Here is a 25,703-nt window from a genome sequence, read left to right as displayed (position 1 = left end):
CTCTCTTTCTCTGCCTCTCTCTCAAAAGTAAACATTAAAAAAATTATTAAAAACCTAATGTCATAGGATTTGGGTATGTAGTGAAAAATGCACATATAGAAACTCAGATTCAACATTTTGTGCATAACTCTGATCCCTTCCTACCAAAACAGCCTAACATTCAACTAGCTGGTGATGGGGAGGAGACTCTGCTATCCCAATCAGGACTTTAACTAGTAGGATTAGTAACTTTTCCTTTCCCCTGTGTTTTCCCCACCCTTAAAAACCAAACAGAAAACCCTCGGGGCAGATGATACCATGTTGGCCAAGGATCCTGCATCTGGCATCTGTACTCTTCTGTATGACAGTGCACCCAGTGGCAGGTTTGGCACCATGACCTACCTCTCCAAGGCGGCTGCCACCTACATACAGGAGTTCCTGCCTCACAGCATCTGTGCCATGCAGTGAGGCCTCTGGGCCCTGGCTGCGGGGAGCCTTTTGAAAGCTGGTTCCTGCCTCGGTTGATCATGCATGAGACTGAAATGTGTTGGCCTGATCACTCCTACCCTGCCCCTTTCCATCCCATCCCACCAAAGAAGAATGAACTTTTCTGATCCACTAAGTACTTTAGAAGTGAACCTCTGCGTGGAAGAATATGCCCACCCAGGCTCTTTCTTGTAGGCCTTAATTCGTTCATGGTTCATGGAAGTTTGCATGTGTTTTTATCCTCCAGATCTGTTAGAAATTTAGTTTCCTAACTACTGTTTGGAGAGCAGGTATTAATAATAACTTACGACTGAAGTTTGGAAAATTTCTTATGTGTAGTTTCATTGTGTGAATGAGTGGTGGGTGCTTTGGGACATTATTTCAAGTGGAAAACCCTAAAGTGTTGGATTTTATACGTCCACACATTGGAAATATCTATTCCAAGTGCCTTTTCTTGGGAAAGGAGACTACCACATCATGGTTTTTTTCTTTATTCACACGTTGCCTCACACTGAGTGACAAATGCCTTTCTGTACAGAATTATTGTCCCTGCTGTTGCCCTATCTGTATCTGCATATATAATTTCTACTTTCCCTTTGTGAAATATCAAAAAATGCAAGTGTCTGTATTTAAGAATTTCTGTATTAGCAATTGAAGTCACATTTTCTGAAGATGGCTGGTGTTCAGAGATGTATCTGTAGCAGAAAATGCAGAATAATCCAGGAGCCAGGAGCCCAATTTCAAAAAGGAAGGGAGAAGAGAAGATGCCTGTGATAGTGTCTTATGCCTAGGGAACAGAGAGGGAATCAGAGGTAAGTTAGTGCCCCAAAGAGAGCCTTGTGCACCAACTTTTGCCTCTGAAGAGTGGGCCAACACACAATATGCAAAATAACTGAAGTCTCTGTCTTTGGCAAACAGGAATCCAGCAGTCAAGTCTATAGTTGCCTTCCCAAGCAGTCCTTCCTTGGTGGTCCTTACCTGTCTGTCTCTCTCACCTACTCACTTTCTACAGCATTCAACCCCTACCTGCCACCAACTCCCTGCCTTCCCATCGGTTCTTAAACTCTTTCACTTACATTTTTACTCCCTGATTCTATTGTTCATATCTATGTGTATTTTGAAATCTATGGGCATATATATGTTTCTTGTAAATAACTGCATTTGTGTGTATGTCTAAGCATACACGGGAATTTTTCTAAATGTAACTAGTTTTGATGTGTCTGTATACCTATCTGTATCTAAATTTGGCAGACTATGCAAATATGTGTTATATGGATGGTGGTGACTGTGCCCCCAGGCTGACACACCAAGAGTAATGGAGGAATCCAAAAGTCATTTTCCCTAGTCCCATGCTTAGGTAGCTTCGTTTGAAGAATGTTTCTCCTACCTTTCTTAGTTCAGGCTGCTGTAACAAAATACTGTAGACTAGGTGGCTTAAAGAAGAAACATTTATTTCTTACATGTCTGGAGGCTGAGATGCACAAGGTCAGGATGCCTGCAAACTCAGTGTTTGGTGAGGCCCCTCTTCCTGGTTTGCAGATGGCCACCTTCTTGCTATGTCCTCACATGGCAGAGACAGGGGGAGGGAGAGTGGGTACTCTAGTCTCTTCTTCTTCATAAGGGCACTAGTTTCGTCATGGGAACTCTTCCCTATGACCATCTAATTCTTATTACCTTCCAAAGGCCCCCAACTCCAAATCCCATCACCTTGGGGACTAAGGCTGAATCCCCAATGTGAATTTTGAAGGGATCCAAACAATCAGTCCATAGCACTTTCCTTCTCCTTGTTTATGTGTAAAGACTGCTATTTACCTGTTTGCACTCAAGTGACTTCCTACTTCGGTTCTTTCCTTTCTCTCAGATTTTTCAGATTTTTCTCCAAGCAGGGGGCTTGGGCTGGGGAGCTTTCTGAACAGTTCTTACAGAACCAGTGACAGCCTTTTGAGTTCATGAGTAAGCGAGCATACTAAGTAGGGTGATTGAAGACAGAGAGTGGCAATGAAAAAAGATAGTCAACCTTTTTAGTAGGTCTCTCAGAGCAAATGGAAACACACAGTAAGTAGCTTTCTGATTATGTGATTTTCTGGTAACTTTATGAAGATAATTTATGACCTGTTCTGACACCGTTTGTCTTTTTACTGGCCGCATACCCCGCATACCACAGGAAGTCCATCCGGAGCGGCACAGGTGTAAACCACTGCTCTTGTCCGTGCTGATTTGCCTGAACTGACACTGACTACTGTGTTTCTCCGAGTTTACTAAATTACCTATCAGTGTGCTCTCCATCCAGTGCTATTTCACATTTAAAGCAACTTTTTAGGAAACTTGATATGCATTTTATTCTTTGTAAGCATGTGATACTAAAAGAGATTTTGGACTTTTTTTTAAAAGCACTTCTGTTTTGAAACTAGAATTAAAAATTAAAATGTCCAATTAAATTATGTCTGATGCCAGTGTGCAAAATTTTATGTGTGTTTTTGTGACTGTGGTTTATTTCATAGCTCTATTTTACATACTCTGTTTAATTATACAGTACAGTCAAAGCTCATTAACTGGGTCAGAGTAGAATTATCTTTGTATGGAAATCATATATTATATATTCTATAATATGTTAGATAATATAGGTAAAGAAACACAGTTTTATATTTCAAATACATACCCACTCAAACTAGGCTCACTAAATTAAAACAGGCTTATTAACATCTTTAGGGGACCTGTCCTGGTGAATGAATAAGTCGGATTTTTACTCAGTATTACAATTGTGTGCAAATGGGGCTTCTGCACTACTGGAGGGTACTTAACAACAATTTGTTCGCCTAAGTATTATAAATATTTGGCAGAATCCCGTTTATACTACTCATTAACCATCATGTAATAAGAGAGAGTATATTCGGTAAGGATCAACCAGTCTCCAGCCCCATCCTCCCTAATTAGGTTTCACTACACTGTGTGCTCATTACACAACTGGTGAGGCAAACATTATTGTTCTTACCCATGGCTCACAAAACCTCTACTGCCCCCCTTTGCACTTACTCAATACCTAGTACCTACACTAATGCTCTGGAGATAAATACAGTGTTTTCCGCATTTAGTCTTTGTTTCCAATTAAACTTGAGTGATTTGCCCAGGTCTTGATTTGCCCAGGACAGCCTCCGTTTATACCTGTTGTCCTGGCATAATTATTAATAGCACTCTTTGTCACTCTCAAAAGTGTCCCAGTTTGGATGATATGGTTGCCCTATATTTAGCAGAAGTCTTATTTCTTTTAAGGGTAGGCCTAAAAGCCAAGGACATGTTCTCAAAAGTACTCTTGCAGTTGTGGTGTGGGGGGTAAGGAAACAGTAGGGGGAGACTTAAATAATATCTCTTAAATCCTAAGCAATATTTGAGGGCTTACCAGATTACAGACATTGTTATACAGGCAGTTGGCATGAACCGTTTTATTCTGTCTTCACAGTTTCCATGTGAGCTAGATACTGTTGTCATCCTCATCTTACAGATGAGAGAACTGAGGTGCTGAGCATTTAAGCGAATTGTTCAAAATCAAATGCTGGTAAGTGGTAGAGCTGGGATTTGAGCCCAAGCAGTCTGGCTCTAGAGTTCCCATTCTTGACAATGACACCCTCCAAGGAAAAGACATTAAAACAAGGGTCGGTCTGTTGAGTACAGTTGAGGCATCTGTAGGCAGATTATATGGCATAGTGGGCAATGGGCAGAAATGCACAAAGACAGTAGCTACGGGAGTAGTGCCTTTTCAGTGTGTTTGCTTTCCCTTCTGCCTGTTTCTGCCAGCAAGGAAAGACAGGCAAGATTGCCAAAAATAAGTGGCATAGCCCAACCTGAACTTGCTGATTCAAAAACTACCTTTAGCAATAATGGTTGAAGAAAGTGAGTCAAGGAATTTATCCAAGGTACACACCAGTACACTTTGGAGCCAAAGTTCAACCTACTTCCTCTGAACTTACGCCTTCCATCTGCAATTCCAGTGCTTGGGAAGGGTTTTCTTCCCAAGCGAAGGACCGTATGGATATTAAGCATGTGGAAAATTGAGGTTAGGGACCTGTGGCATGGTTTGTGCTCTCTCTTAATCATGAACAAGGGTCCAGACATCCTGTGAGATTTGCTGCAGGAATAGGCTGCCAATTTCAGAGCCTCATTGCAAAAATTTACCTTACTTCATACTTGAGTCATCTTGCCACGTTGTGCATCAAATGGTGATACTGTTTCACTTTAGAAGTGTGTTGAAGTGTTGAGCTGCTGCTACATCTGAAAGAACACAGAGTTGTACCTGCTGCTACATCTGAAAGAACACAGACAACAATCCTTTTTGGTATTATCTTATTACGGTCCATATTTTTTAGGGTGCCAGCTGGCCAGCCTGTATCCTGCTCTCCTCTTCATTCCCCTGCCTATTCATGAAGGCCCAGGACAAATCCCATTTCCTCTTTATATTGCCAACCTGCCATGGTCTCAACTTTCAGTGAACTCCTACAGCCCCACAGACTCCTTCCCCTCGGTCTGTAAATGTGTGCTTTTCTCTCTTATCCTAAAATAATCATTCATGAGCTCTAACATCCCCTGATATACTAATTCCTTCTTTTCACAATCAAATTTCTTCAAAGAGGAAGCTACACCTGATAGTGTTGGTTTCACTCCTTCACCCCTTGTAATCTGGCTTCCTCCCCCTGCCTTGTGTGTGTGTGTTGTGTGTGTGTGTGTGTGTGTGTGTGAGTGTGAGTGCGTGTGTGTGTGTTCTCATAGAGCACAAGTCAGCTCCTAATGGCAATGACATTGTTATTACCTCTCCCTTATTGTGACCCTCTCATCCCTCAATTTCTGTGAAATTGTATTACATTTGTTCTCACCCAACTATTTCTTCTTTTGTCTCCTTTCTGGCATCTTTCTTCTCCTCCTAGCCTCCACAAAAAGGCATTCCCAAAAGTTACACTCTTCTTCCTAGGTCAAAAGATTCTCACCATGGTGTGGGGTAGGCTTTAAAAAGTGACATGATCTGATTTACTTTTTTTTTTTTTTTTGCCCCAACTTCATTCTGGTGTCTGCAAGAAGACTAGATTGTAGTTCTACAAAAGTAGAGGTAGAAACCTGTGAGATATTGCAGAAAGTCCAGGTGAGAGATGACAATGCTAGGGCTGGGGTAGTGGCATTTCTTTTCCCATTGCCCATACCCTAGTTTGTTTATTTAATTTTTTAATGTTTATTTATTTTTGAGAGAGATAGAGAGAGACAGAGAGAGAGACAGAGTGTGAGTAGGAAGGGCAGAGAGAGAGGGAGACACAGAATTGGAAGCAGGCTCCAGGCTCTGAGCTGTCAGTACAGAGCCTGATGCGGATCGTGAGATCATGACCTGAGCCTAAGTCAGCCTGAGCCACCCAGGCACCTCACCCATACCCTAGTTTAAATCATTACTTTTTATGTGGACCACTGTGGCAGTCTCACTACCTCTAGTCTTTTAATAGTTAATCTTTCCTACATGCCACTCCTGTAGAAATCATTGTTTGTATTTTAAGATTTCTGTTTAAATGTCTCCTCATTTGCCACAGGATGAAGTCTGCTCTCTTTAGCCTGGCATTTACAACCCTTCATTATCCAGCCTCTTCAGCTAAACTAGTCTAGAAATGTTCACCTTTGTGCTTTTGCTTATGCTGTTGATTCTAGTCAGCGTGCTTCACACCCCACCCCCGCTCCCATCCTCACCAAGTAAAATCCTGTCCATCCACTAAGACCATCTCAAATGCCACTGAATAGGAATCCTAGTTGCCATTTATTAAGTACTTAAAGTTTAGTTGTGAAGTAATCTAAGCCTGTTCAATTCATTATCTGACTCTGCTGCATTGCATACTGTTTCTTGTGTATTTGTGTCATCTCTACAAGAATGCAAATTCTCTGAGAGCAGAAATAAGATTGTAGTCCATCTTGAGAATTAAATCCTTCACTGTGATACATTTAGTTGCCTTCAGATAAATGTTTAATGAATAATGGAATGATCGTAGAACTTTGAACCAGTTCTAAAAGAAGCATAAGGGCTTACATTCTAGTTAAAGAACACATCATGGGGTGGGGGGATTTTCCAGAATAGTAAGTATTCAGGGAATACTAAATGGAGGATTGAACTAAGTTAGATTTAACACAAAGTCATCCTGCAGGAATGAGGTTTACATAGTAAAGGGAATGTTCAACGGCTTCAGTGTCAGGCGGACCTACTTTTGAATGCCTGCTTTTCTGCTTAATAGGTGTGTGACATTGAACAGCCATTTGCTCTCTCTCTAAACTGCATCTGTAAAATGGGCATATTACAACATCATGCATAGGACTTTTGCAAAGATGAAATGAAATAATATATCCGAGTGCATATCAGAATGCTCAATAAGTGTTTATAGAGTAAAAAAAAAGGCAAGCTAGTAGGAAAGGAAGTAAGGATGTTGGATTGTCTGAGGGGTGTTAGCAGGTCACTTCAGGTTGATGTGAGAGGTGGGGGTGGGGAGACTTGGGGATTGGCCGACTTGCATCATATCACAGGGGCGGCCAGGAGCCTGGAAATACTGATGATCATTCTAAAGCTGTTTCAGGATATTATGTAATGTGGAGCCTCACACTAAATCTAAAATATTTCAGTAACCCTTGTATAGCTCCAGAAGCAAAAGGAGGGAGGGAAGAGAAGCTGCAGTTTGCAAACATCACTGAAAGTATCTGCTCACCCTCCCACATGAATTTTCAAAGAGTAATTTGACATCGCTGCTTGATTGGAATCTACAAAGCAATTTCCAGATTACCAGCCAGCCTCTTAGGAAAGTGCTTTCGGCTTTGCCAGAGTGAATTATTGAGGTTTATAACTCTTACATGGACATGGATTGCTAATGATGAAAAGGAATAAACTAAAGTTGCGGTACAGAATTTACTGTGTAAATTTTTCAATCTTTTGCATCCATTTATTAGTCCCCCACCAAAAAAAGCCCGTCTAACGTAGCTGGGTGGTGCTGGGCTCTTGGTGGCCACATTGTGTCTACCCTTAAATATTTACATGGGTGTATTGGCAGATTGAAACAATTCATGAAGAGCTGAAGCGGCTTTATTTTCTTAAGCGCTAAAACTCACATTCGCGGCTGTTTTAGTAATTAGCTCCGGCTCTTCCGCTATTCGAACTCCTCAAAACTACATCTCCCAGCATGCTCTAAAGCTGGTCTGACCTCATTTCAAATGGCCCCGTAGGGCAACAAGGATGGTTAGTTTTGACCGTGCTTATTTGTCCCATAAAATATCGATCCTAACTGGCAGTTATTTGGGCTTTTATGTTTGCCTACCCTTCGGTTTTGAACGGTGGTCATTAAATGAAGGGGTTCTGACCTGGGAGGGCCCATGTATTCCTTCAATTGGTTGGGGAGCTGGGACAGTGTCTCTGGCGATAAGGAGAATAGGACGGAATGTTGACCAGGGAGCACCGCCGCGGCCGTTCAGAGGAGCAGGAACCGGAGCCCGGGCTGAGTCCGAAAAAAGCCGGATCCAGACGGTGGCTCTGGAACGGCTGGAATTGGAAGATGGAGGAGCCGGAAGAACCGGAGGACAGTGGGCAGTCGCTGCCTCCAGTATACATCTACAGTCCCGAGTATGTCAGCATGTGCGACTCCCTGGCCAAAGTCCCCAAACGGGTAAGAGAGGTGGGGATAAAAGACCGTGGGCTTTTGGGGTGGGGGTGGAGGCCGTTGGACTGGACGGCATTAGGAAGCAGAGAGCATACCGGGCTGGGGAAAATCTTCAGAAATTTGGGCAGCTGTGCCAGGAGATGGAGGAAGTGTTCCCTTACAGTTTCTGAGAGCGCAGCATTTATCCGCCGGGGCGGCCAACTCACCGGTGGGGGTAGGGGTGCGGGGGAGGGGATGGTGTCTCCACTACAAGAGATCCCTGAAGACGAGAAGACGCTGCAGGAGAGATACGTTCCAGCTCCTCGGAGAGGCCCGGTAGCTTTCTCCTTAGCGATTTATATACTTTGTATCTATTTTGTCTAAAGTGCATTGCAACTTGTAAGTAAAAAGAAGGTAGGGGAGTTAAAAGTTACTGTCTTTGTTCAGGATGATGAAGTCGATGGTATTTCTCTGAATTAAACATTTAAGAAAAGTTTTTTCTGCCTTTTGTTTCTTTTTTGTTGATGTTTTTAGGCCAGTATGGTACATTCTTTGATTGAAGCATATGCACTGCATAAGCAAATGAGGTAAGTTGTCTTTCTTGAACCGAGCCCTGAAGCTAACCGCTCCTAGCCTTAGTATCCTACTTCACAATGGAGCTAATTAGGAAGAGAATGGTCCTTTCTTTCAAAGTTTTTTTGCAATTCAGTATTTGTAATCTGCCTGTAACCTAGTGAAAGTTCTTGAAGAATTAAGAAAACTTGAAAAAACTGCGTCAAGCAGTTAAGACCCGTTAGAAATAAGACTCTATTGCTGGAAGGGAAAGTAATCTAGAGATAGGTGTTTTGTGGAGATTTTGAGGTGAGTACACAAGGGTACCCACCTGATGGGGATTTTTTTTTTTTTCACCTGGGACATGTTCTGGGATTTCTATGTGTTTGTTTCTAAGCCAAATCTGAGGGTGTGTGTTCAACTTAAGACTTTTAGACACCCCATCACCACCACCTAACTTTTACAATTAAGCCTGGAAACAAGTCAAGGCCAAAGCAAAACTCCTGCAACCAGGCCAGAACTCAAACTCAACACAGACTTAAGTGCGTCTTAAAGAAAGAGAGAAAGAGAGAAAGGGGGGGGGGAGGGAGGGAGGAAGGAAGGAAGGAAGGACTTGCCGTTTATCATTATAAAAGTAAATATTATAATCCTGTCACTTGTAGCATTATTTACAACATTGTCTGACCAAATAGGTAAGTGTCTACTCTGACTTATGTGGTATGCTTCATTTATCCTCCAGAAGGTAGTGTAATAGGCTTTTGAATTTTATCCTTATTAACAAAATCATTTTTTGAGTACCTTATTTTTTTTAACCCATATGTTTGGTAGACATAAAAACTACATGCCTTCCCTCACAGTACTTAACTTTTCCAAAAATTACTTTAGGGGTGCCTGGGTGGTTTAAGGATCTGACTCTTGATTTCCACTCAGGTCATGATCTCATGGTTTGTGAGTTCGAGCCCCACATCAGGCTCCATGCTGACAGTGTGGAGCCTGCTTGGGATTCTCTCTCTTTCCCTCTCTTTCTGCACTTCCCATGTGTTCTCTCTCTCTCTCTCTCTCTCTCTCTCTCTCTCTCAAAATAAATAAACATAAAAAAATTATTTCAAGACAAACAAGAAATCAATGCAAAGCAAAACTATCCCATTCCCTTGCTATTAAGCAGAGAGGCTTTCTGTAAGTATTTGTTAGATAAGAGGAAGGGCACTAGAAAAAGGACTTATTAAGGCTGGGAAACATGGTCCAAGAAACTGTAACATTTTTATTTTAATGCACAGATTTGTCATTTTCTTGAAGGAGAAGCGAGAGTCCCGTATCTTAGCTATATGTATGTAAATTTTTTGATATTTACTTATTTTTGAGAGAAGGCATGCGGGGTAAGGGCAGAAAGAGAGAGAGAGGGACAGAGGATCCAAAGTAGACTCTGTGCTGACAGCTGTGAGCCTGATGCGGTACTCAAACTCATGCATGAGACCAAGACCTGAGCTGAAGTCACACCCTTAACCAACTGAGTTATCCAGGTGCCACTATATATATTTAATTGTTGAGACTGAGCTACAGGATTCTTTTGACCTGCTTGGTGATAGTAGTAGCCCATACAGTCATATTCATGAAAAACCCATGGCTGAGTTCCCGTTCAGCCAATATTAAAAAACCATTACTGCCTCCCTGTGACCTCGGTCATCGCTCTTCCAATTCGAATGTACATATGAATTACCTTGTTAAATTCCGATTCAGTAGATCTGAGGTGAGGGTGATGGTTGAAGTTCTGCCTGTCCGACAGGTTCCCAGATGCTGTTGCTGCCGCTGCTGCTGGTCCATAGACCACCTTTTAAGGGGCAGTGGCAGAGTCAGGAGAAGAAATGGGGAATAGGCAGCTAGAGGTTAAAAGTGGTAAGTGCTGTTGTTAGCTTTACAACACCCTGTATTCTCTGAATCACTTCTATTTGCCACTTCCTGTGAGGAGTTCGTTGAGAGCTTCTCAGCAAAGCCCAGTTCCAACCAGTTTGCCCCTTCTCTTCCTCTCACAGATGGATGTGAGGGACCAAATATAGGAACTTTTATGTTTTGAGTTGCCTATTTCTTATCTGTTAGTATTAACAATAATGATAGTTGTCCACAAAGCATTTTCATATGTTATCACTTCGTTTTCACATTACGTTTCATACGATCTCCCTACTTTACAGGTGAGGAAACTATAGAACAGTCAACTTGCCTGAGGTTATCGAGTTCATAAGTACTGAATTAAGAAGAGGTGCCCAATTCTCTACTCCAAATTCAAAATTCATGATAATAGAGTTGCCTATTAATGTGAAACTAGGGACAACTGGGTGGCTCAGTCAGTTAAGCATCCAACTCCTGGCTTTGGCTCAGGTCATGATCTCACGGTTCATGGGATTGGGCCCCAAGTCAGGCTCTGTGCTGACAGTGCAGAGCCTGCTTGGGATTCTCTCTCTCCCTCTCTCTCTGTCATTCCCCTACTTTCTTGCTTGGTCTCTCAAAATAAATAAATAAACAAACTTAAAAAATTTTAAAGTAAAACTGTAGTTGAAAGGATCATATGTCCCAATTAGGAACTGATTCAAGTGTAGATCTCTCTCCCTACTAGTTTGTCATGGAAGTTGTAACTCACAGAATGAAGTTAGCCTAATATCTGATTATTTCACGTAAATATAATCACTCGCTTTTTTTTTTTACTACCTATGAACTCAAGGGGGAGATCTATTCTCTCACCCCTTATTAATGGAATCATTACATAGATGTGAGGAAGAGAAGACTACATCAGTTGAATAAGAGAACGTGTTTATTATTTCAGCCCACTGGAACTGGGAGCTGGGAGTTGTATCTTCTGCTCAGGTTGCTGGCTCCTGCTTACAGTTTCTGGCATACTCTGGGTCTGACTCACTCAAGCTCTCTTTGTTCTCTGTTATTATTAGGATAGTTAAGCCCAAAGTAGCCTCCATGGAGGAGATGGCCACCTTCCACACTGATGCCTATCTGCAACATCTCCAGAAGGTCAGCCAAGAAGGCGATGACGATCATCCGGACTCTGTAGAATACGGGCTAGGTAAAGTCATTACCAGGCAACGATGAGAGATAGACAACCTCCACCTATAGATTGTAACGACTTATTTTATAACTTGCATGACAGTCTTTATTTTTTAATTAAGAACTAATGTGTTAAGCAGAGTATTAATCTCTTAGCTTAGACACATATATCTCACTTAACCAGCAAACCATATGAGTTGAGCAAAGCCGAATGATGGATCAGATGGAGAGAAATCTTTTAGTTGCTTAAGCCTAATAGCAATGCCCAGATTGGGTCTGGCTTTAACCTTATATTTTAACTTGAGTACATATTTATGTTTTGGATAAGTTTTCAACCCTATTTCACATTAAACAGCTGTATTTTTTAAAACTGTAGGTGACCAAAGGGATAGTCCAGAGAAACAGCATGGTTTACTGGAACTCTGGTCTGGGAGACAGGCAAGTCAAGGGGTCTGGGTCCCAGGCCTGGCTCTGTATGACCACAGATAAGATATTACCTCTCAGGACTCCATTTCTGCATCTGTAGGGTGTGACTAGCTAATCTTAAAGGTTTAGTCTTTCTAGGTCCAACACTTTAAACAAATTCTTTCCCCAACATTGGAGATGTTTGACTCTCATTTGGAAGCTGATGTTAGCACAGTAGCTTTTTGGTAAGATATGTTGTTGTTACTTCTCAAGCTATTCCTCCTAATAGGGTTCCAGATTCACTTCCGATGTGTGGAGGTAGGACTTTCCTCCTAAACCCCCAAGCAATGTTCAGGATACCGGCTGAGTGTCCTACAATTCATCTCAACTCTGACAGTATCTTCCTGGAGATAGCATCAGATCTCACAGGTTAAGGACTCAGTCTCACAATACTGCTCTACTCTTCAGATACCAGTCTCAAGCCCAGGTTGTTACCTGTGCTTTTGGCTGGCCATAAATCAGAAGTCCCTACAACCTCCTCATTGGGTTTAATTTGCTAGAGCAGTGCATAGAACTCAGGGAATCCATTTACTTACTAGATTACTGGTTACGTACAAAAGGATATATATAACTCAGAATGGCAAGATGGAAGAGGTGCATAGGGCAAGGTATGATGAGAGGATGTGGAGTTTCCATGCACTCTCCAGGCATATCGATCTCCCCACATCTCCACGTGTTCACCAAACCATAAGCTCTCCCAGCCATCCTTTTGGGGTTTTATGGAGGCTCCATTACATAGACATGACTTATTAGATCATTGACCGATTGGTGATTGAACTCGATCTCCAGCCCCTTCCTCTCACAGGAGGACAGGAGGTAGGACTGGTAGTCCTAACCTTCTGATCACCTGGTTTGCTCCACTGGCAACCAACCTCCATCCTGAGGAAGATCCACAGGTCACCCTCATTAGCATCACAAAGACACTTTAATTGCTATCATCACTCAGGAAATTCCAGCAGTTTTAGGAGCTCTGTGTCAGAAAGGGAGATGAAGATCATGAATAAATATTTCTTGTTATAAAAACCACAGTATCACACCTCCTCTTTCTCCAGTTCATCTTTTAACAAACTCTTCTGATGTTTGCCCAAAGGTTATGACTGCCCAGCCACCGAAGGGATATTTGACTACGCAGCAGCTGTAGGAGGGGCTACAATCACAGCTGCCCAATGCCTGATTGATGGAATGTGCAAAGTAGCAATTAACTGGTCCGGAGGGTGGCATCATGCAAAGAAGTAAGAAAATGACCTTTCTGCTTTCTGCCTCTTTCCTTGAGTCAGTTTCTCAGTTATGTAAACTCTTATGCTTGTTCTATCGGCATTTATTGGGAGACTTGTGTATGCATATAGCACTTTACCAGGCATCCTGAAGAGATACAAGTGAAATAGAAGAAGATGGGACAATATAATGGAAAGCACACCATTGAAAGTCAGGATACCTGGGCTCTATGCCTAGTTTTTCTGCAAACTTGGCTAACTGACTTGGAAATATTAACCTCTCTAAGCCTGTTTTTCCATCAGGAAAATGGTCAGGGCAAAGGATTTAACTAGACAATCTCTACATTTCTTTCCAGCTTTTTGGAAATTCCCCTCACTTCAAGGGACTTATGCTCTAGAAACACTAACAAAACTAGAATAAGTAGGGGGCAACATCAATTTATTTTTACCCACTGAATATATGTATGAGCTGAAGAGATTTAGCAGTGTGGAGAAATTAATCATGGAAGTCTTGGAAGAGGTGAATTTTAGAGCTAGTTCTGAAAGAAGTGGCAAACAGATTTTCAAACAGGTGGAAAATTGATGAGAATAGATTTAAAACAAAAGGCTGAAGAATCAAGAAGGAAACTCATGCTGCCATCTCTAAGGATAGTGGCAACCGACTGAGAGAGTTCAGTGTCACTCTAATAAAGGGCTTGTGAAACAGCTGTTCTCAGGTGCTGCTTGGAGCTAGAGTCATCCTTTTGGAGTTTCATGTTAACATTTCACACAGCTCTACTCTGTGTCTGACAAGGACTGCTAAGACAACATTTGCCCTCCTATATGCTTGCTTGCTATGTGTGTCATACTTCATACATATTGGAGAAGAATTTTTACAGCTCTGAAGCGATAACTTGCTGGGTGAGTGAAATGAAGCAGCAGTGGTAGTAACTGCTGCTGCATCTTTCACACATCAGCTGTGCATACTGTTGGCCATGACTTTGATACTCCTCGGTGCTCTGGAGTCAGAGAAAATGACACTTTGGTTTTCAGAATAAAACTCTGAGTACAACCTCAGCCTATGAAGGTTTACATACTAATATGGAATTCGTTTCATCAAATCGGCAGATTTTGTGCATGACCAAGGAAGCCCTTGAGAAAGTTTACTACTAGAATCTACTACCGAGGTGATGGTGCTAAGAGAACCAGTGTTTAATAAGGAGTTTTACATGTCCTTAACAACAAAAAGAAACAGCTTACCTTTTGTTAGCCATCTCTCTATTAAAAATTTTCAAAATAAAGACAATGATTCCTAGGACAAAGAAAGTGACCCTCCCTCTCCTTTAAACCACACATGAAAGGCAGTGGTTGGGAGGGGGCAGAGAGGTGGGGGAACCCAGCCTTTTTGAATCAATGACCTCTATTCCCTTTATGCTTAGCAAGTTGGGAAGAAAAGTAATGTGGTTTCATGAAAATTTTTTGTATAATTTTTTTGAATTTTTTAATATTTATTTTTGAGAATCAGAGACAGAGCATGAGTGGGTAAGGGCAGAAAAAGAGAGAGACACAGAATCTGAAATAGGATACAGGCTCTGAGCTGTCAGCACGGAGCCTGGTAATGGGGCTTGAACCCACAAACTGTGAGATCATGACCTCAGCCAAAGTCGGATGCCCAACGACTGAGCCACCCAGGTGCCCCAGATCTTATATATTTAAATTCAGGGCCTGGGTCAGTTTCCCGTGGAATATCCAGTTACCTGCCACTTCTCACTGTTTTGCTTTAAAATGAAGCACACTCTATCTAGAACCAATCATGGCTGCTTCTGGGCTGCATGTAGGTGGGTATTATCTTACCTGTTTCAGATAGCTTTCAGCTTATCCTACCTGGAAACAGATACTGTGGTGAATAGAAATTACAGTCTCTAGGGATTGCCCCAATTCTGGTCCAAATTCTATGGGGTTCTTGGCACCTCTGGAACATCTCTGTAGATGGATAGGCATTTAGCCCACCAACGTACATCTACCCAGCATTATCTATTATAACCACAATATTTATTTAAACTTTTCCATCCCCAAATACTCATATAGATTTGTACATGGCATTTATTCATCCAGCATCCACTGATTAAGTACCTACTAGATGTCAAGCATATGTTTATCATCACTAATAAGCACAGATATAAAAATTGAGGCATGGTACATTTTTTTCCCTGACCAATTTTGAAAAACAAAATCTTCAAAATATCCTCGTTCTGGCATGGTTACAGTGAAATTGGTACACTCTTTTTGAAAACTTTGGAAGTAAGTGTTTAAAACAGTGGGGGAAATGTTCATACCTGTTCATCCAGTAATATTATTCTTAGACGTCTATTGTAAGGAAATAATCCAATCCTGCCCTCAAGAAATTGATATCTTAAGAGACAGCAAACATTGCATTCGGAAACTAAAGAACAGTGATTTTCGAAGAGAATTCTTCAAAAGAAGAATGATGGGGGACTAATACTATTAGATATTAAACATACAAAACTAGAATAATGAATACACTGGTACCATTGGTATAGGATTAGACAGATGATATAATGGTACACTCCCCAGAGAGACTGTTATATATAAGAATTCAGTCTATTATAAAAGATGCTTTGCAATTGAATAGGAGTGAAAAGGATTGTTCACTAAATGATACTGTGACTGCTGGTAGAATTTATACCCTCATCTCCTGAATAAACTAAAATAAGTGGCAGCTAGATTGAAGAATTAAATATAAAATAAGTTTAAAAAAACTAGAATGAATGGATATTTATCAGGCTTCTGAAGGGGAATAGTTTTTCTAAGCTTAGGAAGTAATAGAAAAAACTCCCAAAGGAAAAGATGAACAAATTTAGCTGTATACAATTTTAAAGCCAAAATAACTTTTAAAAGTTTGGTGGTCATTTAAAAAACAAGATTTAAACATAGACGTAAAAGGCATATGTGACAAAAATATGACAGTGTGATAAGTTTGTATTTTTTAAGGCACTTATAGAGTATAATGTATATATAAGAAGTATGGACAAAAAGCGTGACTAGACAATTTACAAAGATGGTTAAGAACAACTGGAAAACATGGGGCAATGTTCATCACTACTGATCAAAGAAATGCAAATTTAAACAACTACGTAGCCTCTTTTTAAGCCGGAATTGAAAAAATTATTTGGCTGGTAATACTGTTTTAGCCCCTTAAGAAAGTAATTTGATAACTAACGTGCATTTCTGCCCTTTATCTTCTTTAGGGATAGGGATAAGAATTGCTGTCCTTGAATCCTACTACTGAGAATGTTACCTGAGAAAATAATGCAAAATATAGGAAAAACTATTTGTGTGAAAGTGTTTATCAGTGTTATTTATGAAACAAAAAATAAAAATAATATGAATATATAGTAATAAGGAAATGGTGAATCTACTCAGAGAATATTATGCTATTATTTTAAATAATGATTATGAAGATTATAGGGCATTTCAGAAAAATACTTATGTGTTAATAAAAAGACAGGTTTTAAAGTTGTATGCAGACTGCAATTACAACTTTACAGAGCACACATATAAAAAAAAACAGTGGGAATGATAATGGTGGCTATGTTAGGGTGGCAGAATTATTGATGTGTTTTTCTAGTTTGCAAAATTGCTGGAATAAGATTTTATTACTTTTACAGATAAAATATTACCAAAATTAAAAGAGGCAAAAAAAGTTGCAGCAAATATTACAGGTGGTTAAATTCTTTATTCTAATTGATTTTTTGAATTATATATTTAGTTTTAAGAGAGAGAGGGGGAGAGAGAGAGAACAAGTTGGGGGAGCAGAGAGAAAGCAAACAGAATCTCAAGCAGGCTCTATGCTGTCAGTGCAGAGCCCGACATAAGGCTCAGCCTCGCCAACTGTGAGATCATGACCTGAGCCGAAACCAACGGTCGGATGCTTAACTGACTGAGCCACCCAGGTGCCTCTCTAACTGACTTTTTAAAACACTAAAATTTAGATAAATGTACAAAGGACATGAACAATTAATTCACAAAAGAGGAAACAAATAGTAAATAAACATGAATAAATATTTAGCATCACTAATAATTATGGGAAGAGAGATTAAAACATAATATATACATGTAATTTTCTCTTCCCAGATCTGAGTTTAAAGAAGAAAGATTTTTACCTCATATATTTATTACTCTTGGTAGTCTAGCTTAAGGAAATAAAGCAATCCAAAATATGGAAAAGCTGTGTGTATGAAGATGGTCATTTCTCTCTAATAGCTAAAAAAGAGGAGGGAGACCTAAATATCCAACAATAGCAGAATGGTTACATTTGATGCTGTAACATATCCACTTGATGGGCTATTACATAACCATTAAAAACAGCGGTTAGGATGACTGTATAACCAAAAAAAAAAGTGCATTTTGGGGTGCCTGGGTGGTTCAGTCAGTTGAACATCTTACTTGGGCCTAGGTCATGATTTCATGGTCTATAAATTCAAGCCTCACACTGGGCTCTGCACTGACAGTGCAGAGCTTGCTTGAGATTCTTTCTCTCTCCCTCTCTACTCCTACCCCACTCTCATACACACACTCTGTCTCTCCCTGTCAAAATAAATAAAACTTTAAAAATGTATAATGTATACATTTGTATAATGTTGGCTTTGTTTTTGAAGGGCAGGTGGCTATAACATTGTACATTCACTTTGATTAGTCATGTAAAAAATAGATGTTTATGAAAAAAAAAAACATTTTTTCTTCCTAGAAGGAAATACAACAAAATGATACTAGTGACTTTGTAAGGATGATGATATTATGAAAGACACACACACTTATCTTTTTTCTGTTTCCTGTATCTTCTCTAATGTGCATTTTTTCAGTAGAACTTTTTATAGTAAAAGCTGCTTGGAAAAAGGTGGGAAGCAGTTACAGTACAGACACAATATGGCCAGTTTATGCTACAGTTAATGTGCAAGGTTGTGGAGTGTACAGAAGAAGGAGAGGAAGTTTACCTTCCCATTGTTGGCAGGGAAGGAGAATTCCAAGCAGAGGGAACACTAAAAGCAGGGCAGTGGAAAGTATGGGGCATTTGTAGAATTACAAGTAGTTAAATGCGGCCAGAATGTGAGATCAAATAGAGCAAGACAAGACTGTAAAGGTTTTGTAAACTATGCTGAGGAATTGGACTTTTTCTGGGGCCAGTGGGCATTTACTGAAGAATTTTAGAGAGGGTGGCAATGTGCTGATTGGATCCGAGGGAACTGAGACTAGAGAGGAGAAGCCCATTGCAATTATTCATTTAACAAACTTTATTAGGTTTCTGCTGTATGCCAGGTGACGAGGAAACAACGAGTTATACAGGAAGCTTTTATTATTTGAGGGTATTTGGTACAAGACAGAAGGCCACTTAGTGAATCTGTTTAAAGGGGGGACTAAATTTTTAAATAGCAGAGGGCGCAGGGCTTGACTAGTATTCTAATTTGAAGAACTAAAAACTATTAAAATATGTTTGTCTTTTTTAATAGAATTGAATGCTACGTAATTCTTACAAAAACAACGGGTGCATCGAGCATTGATTGTTTTTGTTGGGCCTAATTTTTTAAACAAAAGTACATGACATTTCAAGATGGTACATTTGACTTTCTGTGAGATTTTTGAAGCACGATTATTTAGAGGGTTGATTTTGCCAAATATGTTCAGGGGCCTTTTCAGTTTTTCTGAGGGCTTCTCTTTAATCATTTGGTTCAAATCACTCTCTTTCAAACAACTTTTAAAATCATTATCCTTAGTTGTTTTTCTCGTTTTCAATTGTAAACTGGTCTACAGATCCTGTTTGTCAATTTTGTGTGTTGACTTCATGATGTCTTGTATATTTCTATAAGATTTGTAATTTCACTTTGTGATAGATTTTCAGTGAATTGCTCACTGATACATCTGACAATCCATAAAAGACAAAGTGATTGAACAGATAGATAGGGATAGGTGCTAGTGTTTAAAAGAATATGTTGTTTGAATGGGGACTGACAAAAGTGGTCAGTGCATTAGCAAATATGCTTTCATGCCATGACAGCCTTTGTATCCCTAGGAAACCTCAAAACATTGACACCTCTGGGCCTAAGGCAACAAATTCTCAGTCATAAGAACTTCCTGTATCAGCAAAGGTCTAGTGCAGTGTTTTTCAAACTGAGAGTGGCATTTCATTAACAGAACATTATATCAGTTTAAGGGGCTGCAGCCAGGATGTTTTGATCTCAAGGTGGATTTCATCATATTTGTTCTAGTGTATGTATATGCATTTGTGTGTACTAGGCCACAATGTAAAATGTCAAGTCACTGTGAAGTGAAATGACTGTGAACTTTGAAATACGACTTCGGTGCAAATCCAGGCCACACCACATACTGGCCATGGATGTAACTTTGGAGGTTTTCCAGAAACAACATGTGCAGGGACAGAGAGACTTGAAAGCTGAGGGAATTTCCAAGTCTGTAATTAAAGCTGGAACTCCTGTCGGTAAGTGACTGGAAGTAAGGTAGGAGAGGTATAAAGGGTCCTTGTGTGCCAAGCTACTACATATTTTGAACTTAATTCTTCAGATCAGTGGTTCTTGACCTGTTTTGGTCATGGACCGTCTGAAAATCTGATGAAAGCTGTGTATACTGTCCTTAGAAAAGTGCACACACACAAATTTTTCCTTATAATTTCAGAAAGTATAAGACTCTCTTAAAGCCCTTGTCTAGATAGGTGGATCCCTGGTTAAGAACCTTGGCTTTGGACAGTGAGAAATCACTAAACAAAGCTTTAGCCAGGAGGAGGTAACATGATCAGATTTGTATTTTAGGGATCTGATTCTGGGAAATCATCAGGTTAACTGGTGGGGAGTGGGCGGAGGATATTGATGGAGAAATTGATTAGGACTTTACTGTAATAATCTACCCAAAATGAAGTGAAAGCAAATAAATTCAGAAGCCATTTAGTAGCGAGAACAGATAGGAATGGTAACCAATCTAATATAAATAATAAGGAAGGAGTGATCTAGATTTCTTGCGTAGATGACTGAGTAAATTTTGTTACCATTAACCAAGAAGAGTTAGGAATGAGAGCACTGATGTGCTTACGGAACATTTCAGAAAGCCACAACCACCTTCACAAAAGCAGAGTGATATAAAATAGCTTGGTGGATTTGGAAAACTGCACACAGCCTTGTAGTGCTGGAGGTGTTAAAGTACCAAGTGGATAATGGCAGAAGGTGAGGTCAAAAAGTAGGAAATGGGTTATAAAAGGCTTTGTGAATATCTGAATCACCCAACTGGAAAATGTAGATATCTAGTTCTCTCTCAGAGATCTTGATTGGGTAGGTTTGGAGTAGTGTATCAGAACCTGCAACTTTCAAACTCTAGGAGTGATTCTGATGTGCACACTGAGAAACTCTGTAGTAGGAAATGGAGAGGTACTGCAAAATTATGTGAGGAAGTAACGTGATCAGATCTGTGTTTTAGGAAAGTGACTGTAGTCATAGAGGACAGATTGGAGGAGGTCTTGACTGGAGGCAGAGTACTGAGATTGGCGGGTGGAGAATGGTGAAGGCTGACTTGAGACAGCTCTAAGACAGAAAATCAAGTGTTGATGATTAGTGGATATGAGTGGAAAGTAAAGAGGAAGAAAATAACCCAAGTTTCTGGCTGCCTTGACTGGAGTCCCAAAGAAAGCAGGATATTAATAACAATAGCCAACGTGTTGAGCTATGTGCAAGGTACTACCGTACATGAATCTTTTCTCATGTGTTCTCATATATTCTCATTTTAAGAAGTGCATGTTGTAATTTTCTCTCTTTTACCCATTGGAGTACAGAGAGGTTGAACAACTTGCTCAAGCTCAGTAAGTGATCACGGTGCAATTCAAACCCAGGCACTCTGATTTTGCCAGCCTATGTACTTAACCCTTCTGTACCTCAATAAACAAGAATCGGTGTTGGTGTGCAGCAGAGGTAATAGCCAGGGAAAGTGGATACTCCGATTTGGAGATGGAGGTGGAAGCTAAAAATAGAAGCAGATGTGTTGTCAGTATATAAAGTGGTAGTGCAAATAGACCGGATTACTTAGGGAAAGTCAGAAAGTTAGGAGAAAAAGAAAGTGGAGCCTAGAGCCTCAGGAAATATTGACTTGTAATGGGCCAGTATAATAAGAGGCCCCAGTGAATTCAGCTGAAAAGTGACAATCAGGGCTAGCCAGATAATCAAAATAGAAGGGGATCATGGAATCCCAAGGTAGCAGAAGAGTTGAAAAAGAGCTCTCAGCAGTGTCACATGCTATGCAGGGGTCAATCCAGAGAAGTACTAAAGTGTCAGTCATATTGGGCACATAACATAGTCATTAATGATTTGGGTAAGATAACTTCCTGGAGAGTGACGGGAATACAAACTGTTGAGGAGTGAGTAGGAACTAAGGAAATGGACAGGAAAAGAACAAACTGTCTAAAGATTTGAATGGGAAATAAAGGAAAGCGGAGGGCAAAAGCCAAGGTAAAGTAAGCCTTGAGGAGTGCTTGTTGGGTTTGCTCTAAAATATTTGAGTATTTATGGGCTGAAAGAGATATAATGGAAATATGAGAAAGAGAAGAAATGGAGCAAAGTCTCAGAGAAGGCAGGAGAGAATGGAGTGAGTGGCTGTGGGAAGAGAACTACCACTTGTGAAGCCAGAGCAAAAGAAGGGAAGAAGAGTGTAACAAATGACTGAGTAGGTTGCCTACTAGTGAACTGAAGAGTGCCTGCCCAATAAATAACCTATACTCTCTCTATAAAACAACTCTTGCCCTCTTCTATCCCTTGCTCACTGACTGCTTTGAATCCTTTGATTCTGCTTTTTGTAGTCAGTCTCAAGAAGTCATGTTGCATCCAGATTCCTTAAATGAGACTCACCCTGTCCATGCAAACATGTGCTAGGAGATATTAAAACCCAACACAGAGCAGTGGCTCCTAACCTCCAGAATTTGTCTAGAGATATCTTATTTATCCAGTTTGATTGGCTATTCCTCATTCTTGCCTTTTCTGATGTCTCCTAACCTATTCAACTCTGCATCTCAGCTCCCAATGTTTTCCTTTATCCTGTTCTAATAATCCATTTATGACTTACGTCTCTAGCTCCACAATTTACTTTGTCCTCCCACACTCCTGTTATTTGCCCTCTTGTCCCATGACATTTCTGCCTACCACCTGGCAACACAGGATTTTTGCCACTGGGTCCCCTCTGTCCTGCTTCCCTGCATGAAGAGAGAGAGAGAGAGATCCTAGAATGCTATTGGTCTCCGGTATTTCCACCTGGGGGAAAGTAAATGGTAGAACCATGAAACTGCCTTGTGTCTTGGCAAGCTCTATAAGAATATAGAACCAGACCTCTAGCTCTTAGGTACTACCCACCTGGAAGTTAGGATCAAAGGCACTAGCGCCATATTTTCAAGACCTCCAGTTCCTTATGCAGAGAGCAAATGACAGTGAATTGCATGACAGTTCCCCCAAAGGGCTGTATGCAGAGTATAACTTGTTAACTGAGCAGCCAGCCCTGCTCCTCTATCTGTAATTCCTGCCCTCCAGCCTTAACAAACATAACTATATGAAAATGGAGGCCTGGATTCTCTTTATGCCCATTCAGTGCTGGCATCTGGAGAACAGACACATCACCAGACAAAACAGACATGCCTTTATTGTAGTAGCCCAGATCATTCTTTCAATACATATTTATCCTGTAAGGCACCAACCCTTCCATCAGAAGACTGCCCAGCCAGGCAGCAAAGTAGGAACCAACTAAGACATGCTTTGTCCCTATGGCATCACCACCTCTAGCCTCTAGAGGATGAGATGTGTTCCTATACTTCCTTTAGAACTGCTGTATATCACAGTAGTTCAGTGTTGCCCAGGGAATCCCAGCTCCTTAAAATACTAGCTATAAAACTTCTGTGCCTCAGTGTCCTTATTTGTAAATTGGATATAATAATTTAAGTACTTTATAAGGTTATAAGGATTAAGTGTAATAATAATTTCATTAAAGAGCTTAGCAAACGGGGCACTTGGGTGGCTCAGTTGGTTAAGTGTCCGACTTTGGCTCAGGTCATGATCTCGCAGTGTGTGGGTTCAAGCCCCGCATTGGGTTCTGTGCTGGCAGATTAGAGCCTGGAGCCTGTTTCAAATTCTGTCTCCCCCCCCCCCGCCCCTCTCCCACTCATGCTCTGTCTCTGTCTCAAAAATAAGTAATCCAAAATTTGTTTAAAAAAATAAAGAACTTAGCAAAGATCCTGGCACAAAACATTTGATAAAAGTCACTTATTATATCTAGACTGAGTTATACTCAGGAGATCCTAGGTAACCTCTCAGAAAAGTCCCTTGTCTAGCAGGTCCCACTACCTATCCAGCTGAATTCAGCCCTGGTCCTGTTTATCGCCCACTGCACTTACACTTCCCTTTTGTCCATAAGCTGCTCCTGGCTAAGAGTAGACTATTCAGCCTTGCCTTTAAGACTCTTGTCCTTTGCTTTGTCAGACTTTTACTGCCAGGATTCCCTGTACCCCTCCCCCTCCCAGATATCTCATAGAATTCCCTGTTCAACTAACCCTTTACACTGCTAGGTCCAACCCATACCCATAAGACAAATGAAGATACTCTCTACTAAGAAACAGAGAGACTGCCCCTGCTTGGCAAGTTAACTGTACAGTAGTGCCAATACCCAGGACTTTTCCTTACTACCAAGGGAACAGATGTTCTCCTAGTGTAAAATCAAGGCCTTTTATAAAATAAAACTTTGGATAGCAACTGGCAGCATGTTTCATCAGATCCTCCAGTTCTTCTATACTGGCCTTGAGATACTTTCTGAAAATAAAAAGCAGAGAATATTTCCTGTCAAGATTATTCCAGCCTCAGTGTAGTCACTATTCAAAATCCCTTCTGTTAACCTGGAACCTCCTAATTTAATTCCTTAAGGCTCTGTTATCCACAGAGCTGTCTATATCATAGGGGCACCAAGAACCTCATCTAGATCAAGAAAAGTAATGTATAGAAACTTCCTGTGTGGTGCTTCTGCCTTCTTCAAGCAAATGAGATCAGACACGAGCTCATAGAGTAGTTACTTACCTGGGCAATAATTTGATAAATTTTATTTAATGTGACATCACCGAATCTCTAAGCTACATGGTAATGGGATGGTTAAGTAGCACTGTCTCTAGGCCAACCCCAAAGTGTGAATGTATGTTTCTGGATAAGATGTAAGCCTTTCTGAAATGAAGTCCCACAAGATGATTGAAGGTATCAGCAATCTTTTGGTACCATCAGTAAGTCATCTACTATCTCTGTATCTTCAATACTCCAATATCCTTTCTCCTTAAGAGAAAAGAATTTGGTCCCCAGACACATAAAGGCCTTCTACCCTAGCCTTGGCATGTACTGTTGACTAATGCCTTCAGCATCCATGTACAAGGATGTGCACGGAGTTGGAGGGTGATGGGTTGGAGTTGTTGTCCTGTTACAGGAGGACCTGGGCACTTTAATCTCTGCCCCTGTGCCCACATCTCCAGGAAGTTGGCCTGAGCCAAAGTCAATTACCCCAAGTGGGAATAAGAGCTCTTAGTGATCAAGGCCACTTTCAAGATAAGAGAGATAGAAGGACAGACAGTTTGTGATCATGAGCTCAAATCATTATAGCTTAGAGCAGCCAGGGCAGACTGGCAAACTCAACCCATACCAGGTGAAATTAGACACTTCCCAAGGTACCCATCCTACTTCAGAATTCAGAATATCAACAGACAGTAGAAATGGGTTCTAGCCTGAGAAAGTCACAGGCATTTACCCCAGCCACAGTGTAGGGAGCAGGCAGATGCATGTGTAGAACATAAGGATTTGGGCCCACTCTGGGGCACCCCAGTGCTTTATGTTGTTCCAGGATGCCCCATGCTATTAGGATCGGGGTTTGCATGTGCTCATGGGTACGACTCCAACAGGCTAATACAGCCCATTCAAACTTTGCACATAATCTTATGGATTGTGTTTCATACTGTGATCTGAAGACCACCTGCATTTTAATCCTAAAATGAAGATTCTGAATCAGACTCTCTAGGGGTAGAGCCCAAGAATACTCATTTTTTGCCACTGCCTTCCTAGGTGATTCTGATGCCTAGCACAGTTTGAGAACTTCTAGTCTAAAGACTTTCCTACTTGCCCCATTCTGACCTAAGCACTAATAATTACTACAGTTGAGGTAAAAAAACAGACCAACGTAACCTTCAGGCTCTTAGGACACTGTCTCAGTGAACTTCAGTGCAAATTTTCCAACCTCCCACATCTGTAACACCTTCTTACTA

The 25,703-nt window shown here is 40.7% G+C and overlaps 2 protein-coding genes across 16 annotated transcripts in view; both read left to right on the top strand.

Moving 5' to 3' along the window:
* Positions 1 to 2,906, top strand: part of PHKA1 (phosphorylase kinase regulatory subunit alpha 1) — a 195,992-nt gene extending 193,086 nt beyond the window's left edge. For all 4 annotated transcript variants that reach the window (XM_029930576.1, XM_029930578.1, XM_029930579.1 and 1 more), the window contains one exon: positions 274 to 2,906. In XM_029930576.1, coding sequence (XP_029786436.1) covers positions 274 to 447 — 174 coding nt within the window. In that variant the 3' untranslated portion in view covers positions 448 to 2,906. The remainder of the gene's footprint in view (positions 1 to 273) is intronic.
* A 4,787-nt stretch (positions 2,907 to 7,693) lies between these two features.
* The window catches only part of HDAC8 (histone deacetylase 8), a 225,820-nt gene continuing 207,810 nt past the window's right edge, over positions 7,694 to 25,703 (top strand). For 11 of the 12 annotated variants that reach the window (XM_029929839.1, XM_029929836.1, XM_029929834.1 and 8 more), the window contains exons 1-4: positions 7,694 to 8,129; positions 8,637 to 8,689; positions 11,591 to 11,721; positions 13,258 to 13,399. In XM_029929839.1, the coding sequence (XP_029785699.1) occupies positions 7,905 to 8,129; positions 8,637 to 8,689; positions 11,591 to 11,721; positions 13,258 to 13,399 (551 nt within the window). In that variant the 5' untranslated portion in view covers positions 7,694 to 7,904. Of the gene's footprint in view, positions 8,130 to 8,636; positions 8,690 to 11,590; positions 11,722 to 13,257; positions 13,400 to 16,629; positions 16,694 to 25,703 lie in introns of those variants that run through there. The other variant, XM_029929845.1, reaches the window with a different exon arrangement.

This window comes from Suricata suricatta, chromosome X (genome assembly GCF_006229205.1).
Source record: "Suricata suricatta isolate VVHF042 chromosome X, meerkat_22Aug2017_6uvM2_HiC, whole genome shotgun sequence".
Lineage (NCBI taxonomy): Eukaryota > Metazoa > Chordata > Mammalia > Carnivora > Herpestidae > Suricata > Suricata suricatta.
The sequence above is the reverse complement of the archived record's forward strand: the minus strand, read 5'-3'. Positions and strand labels throughout refer to the sequence as shown.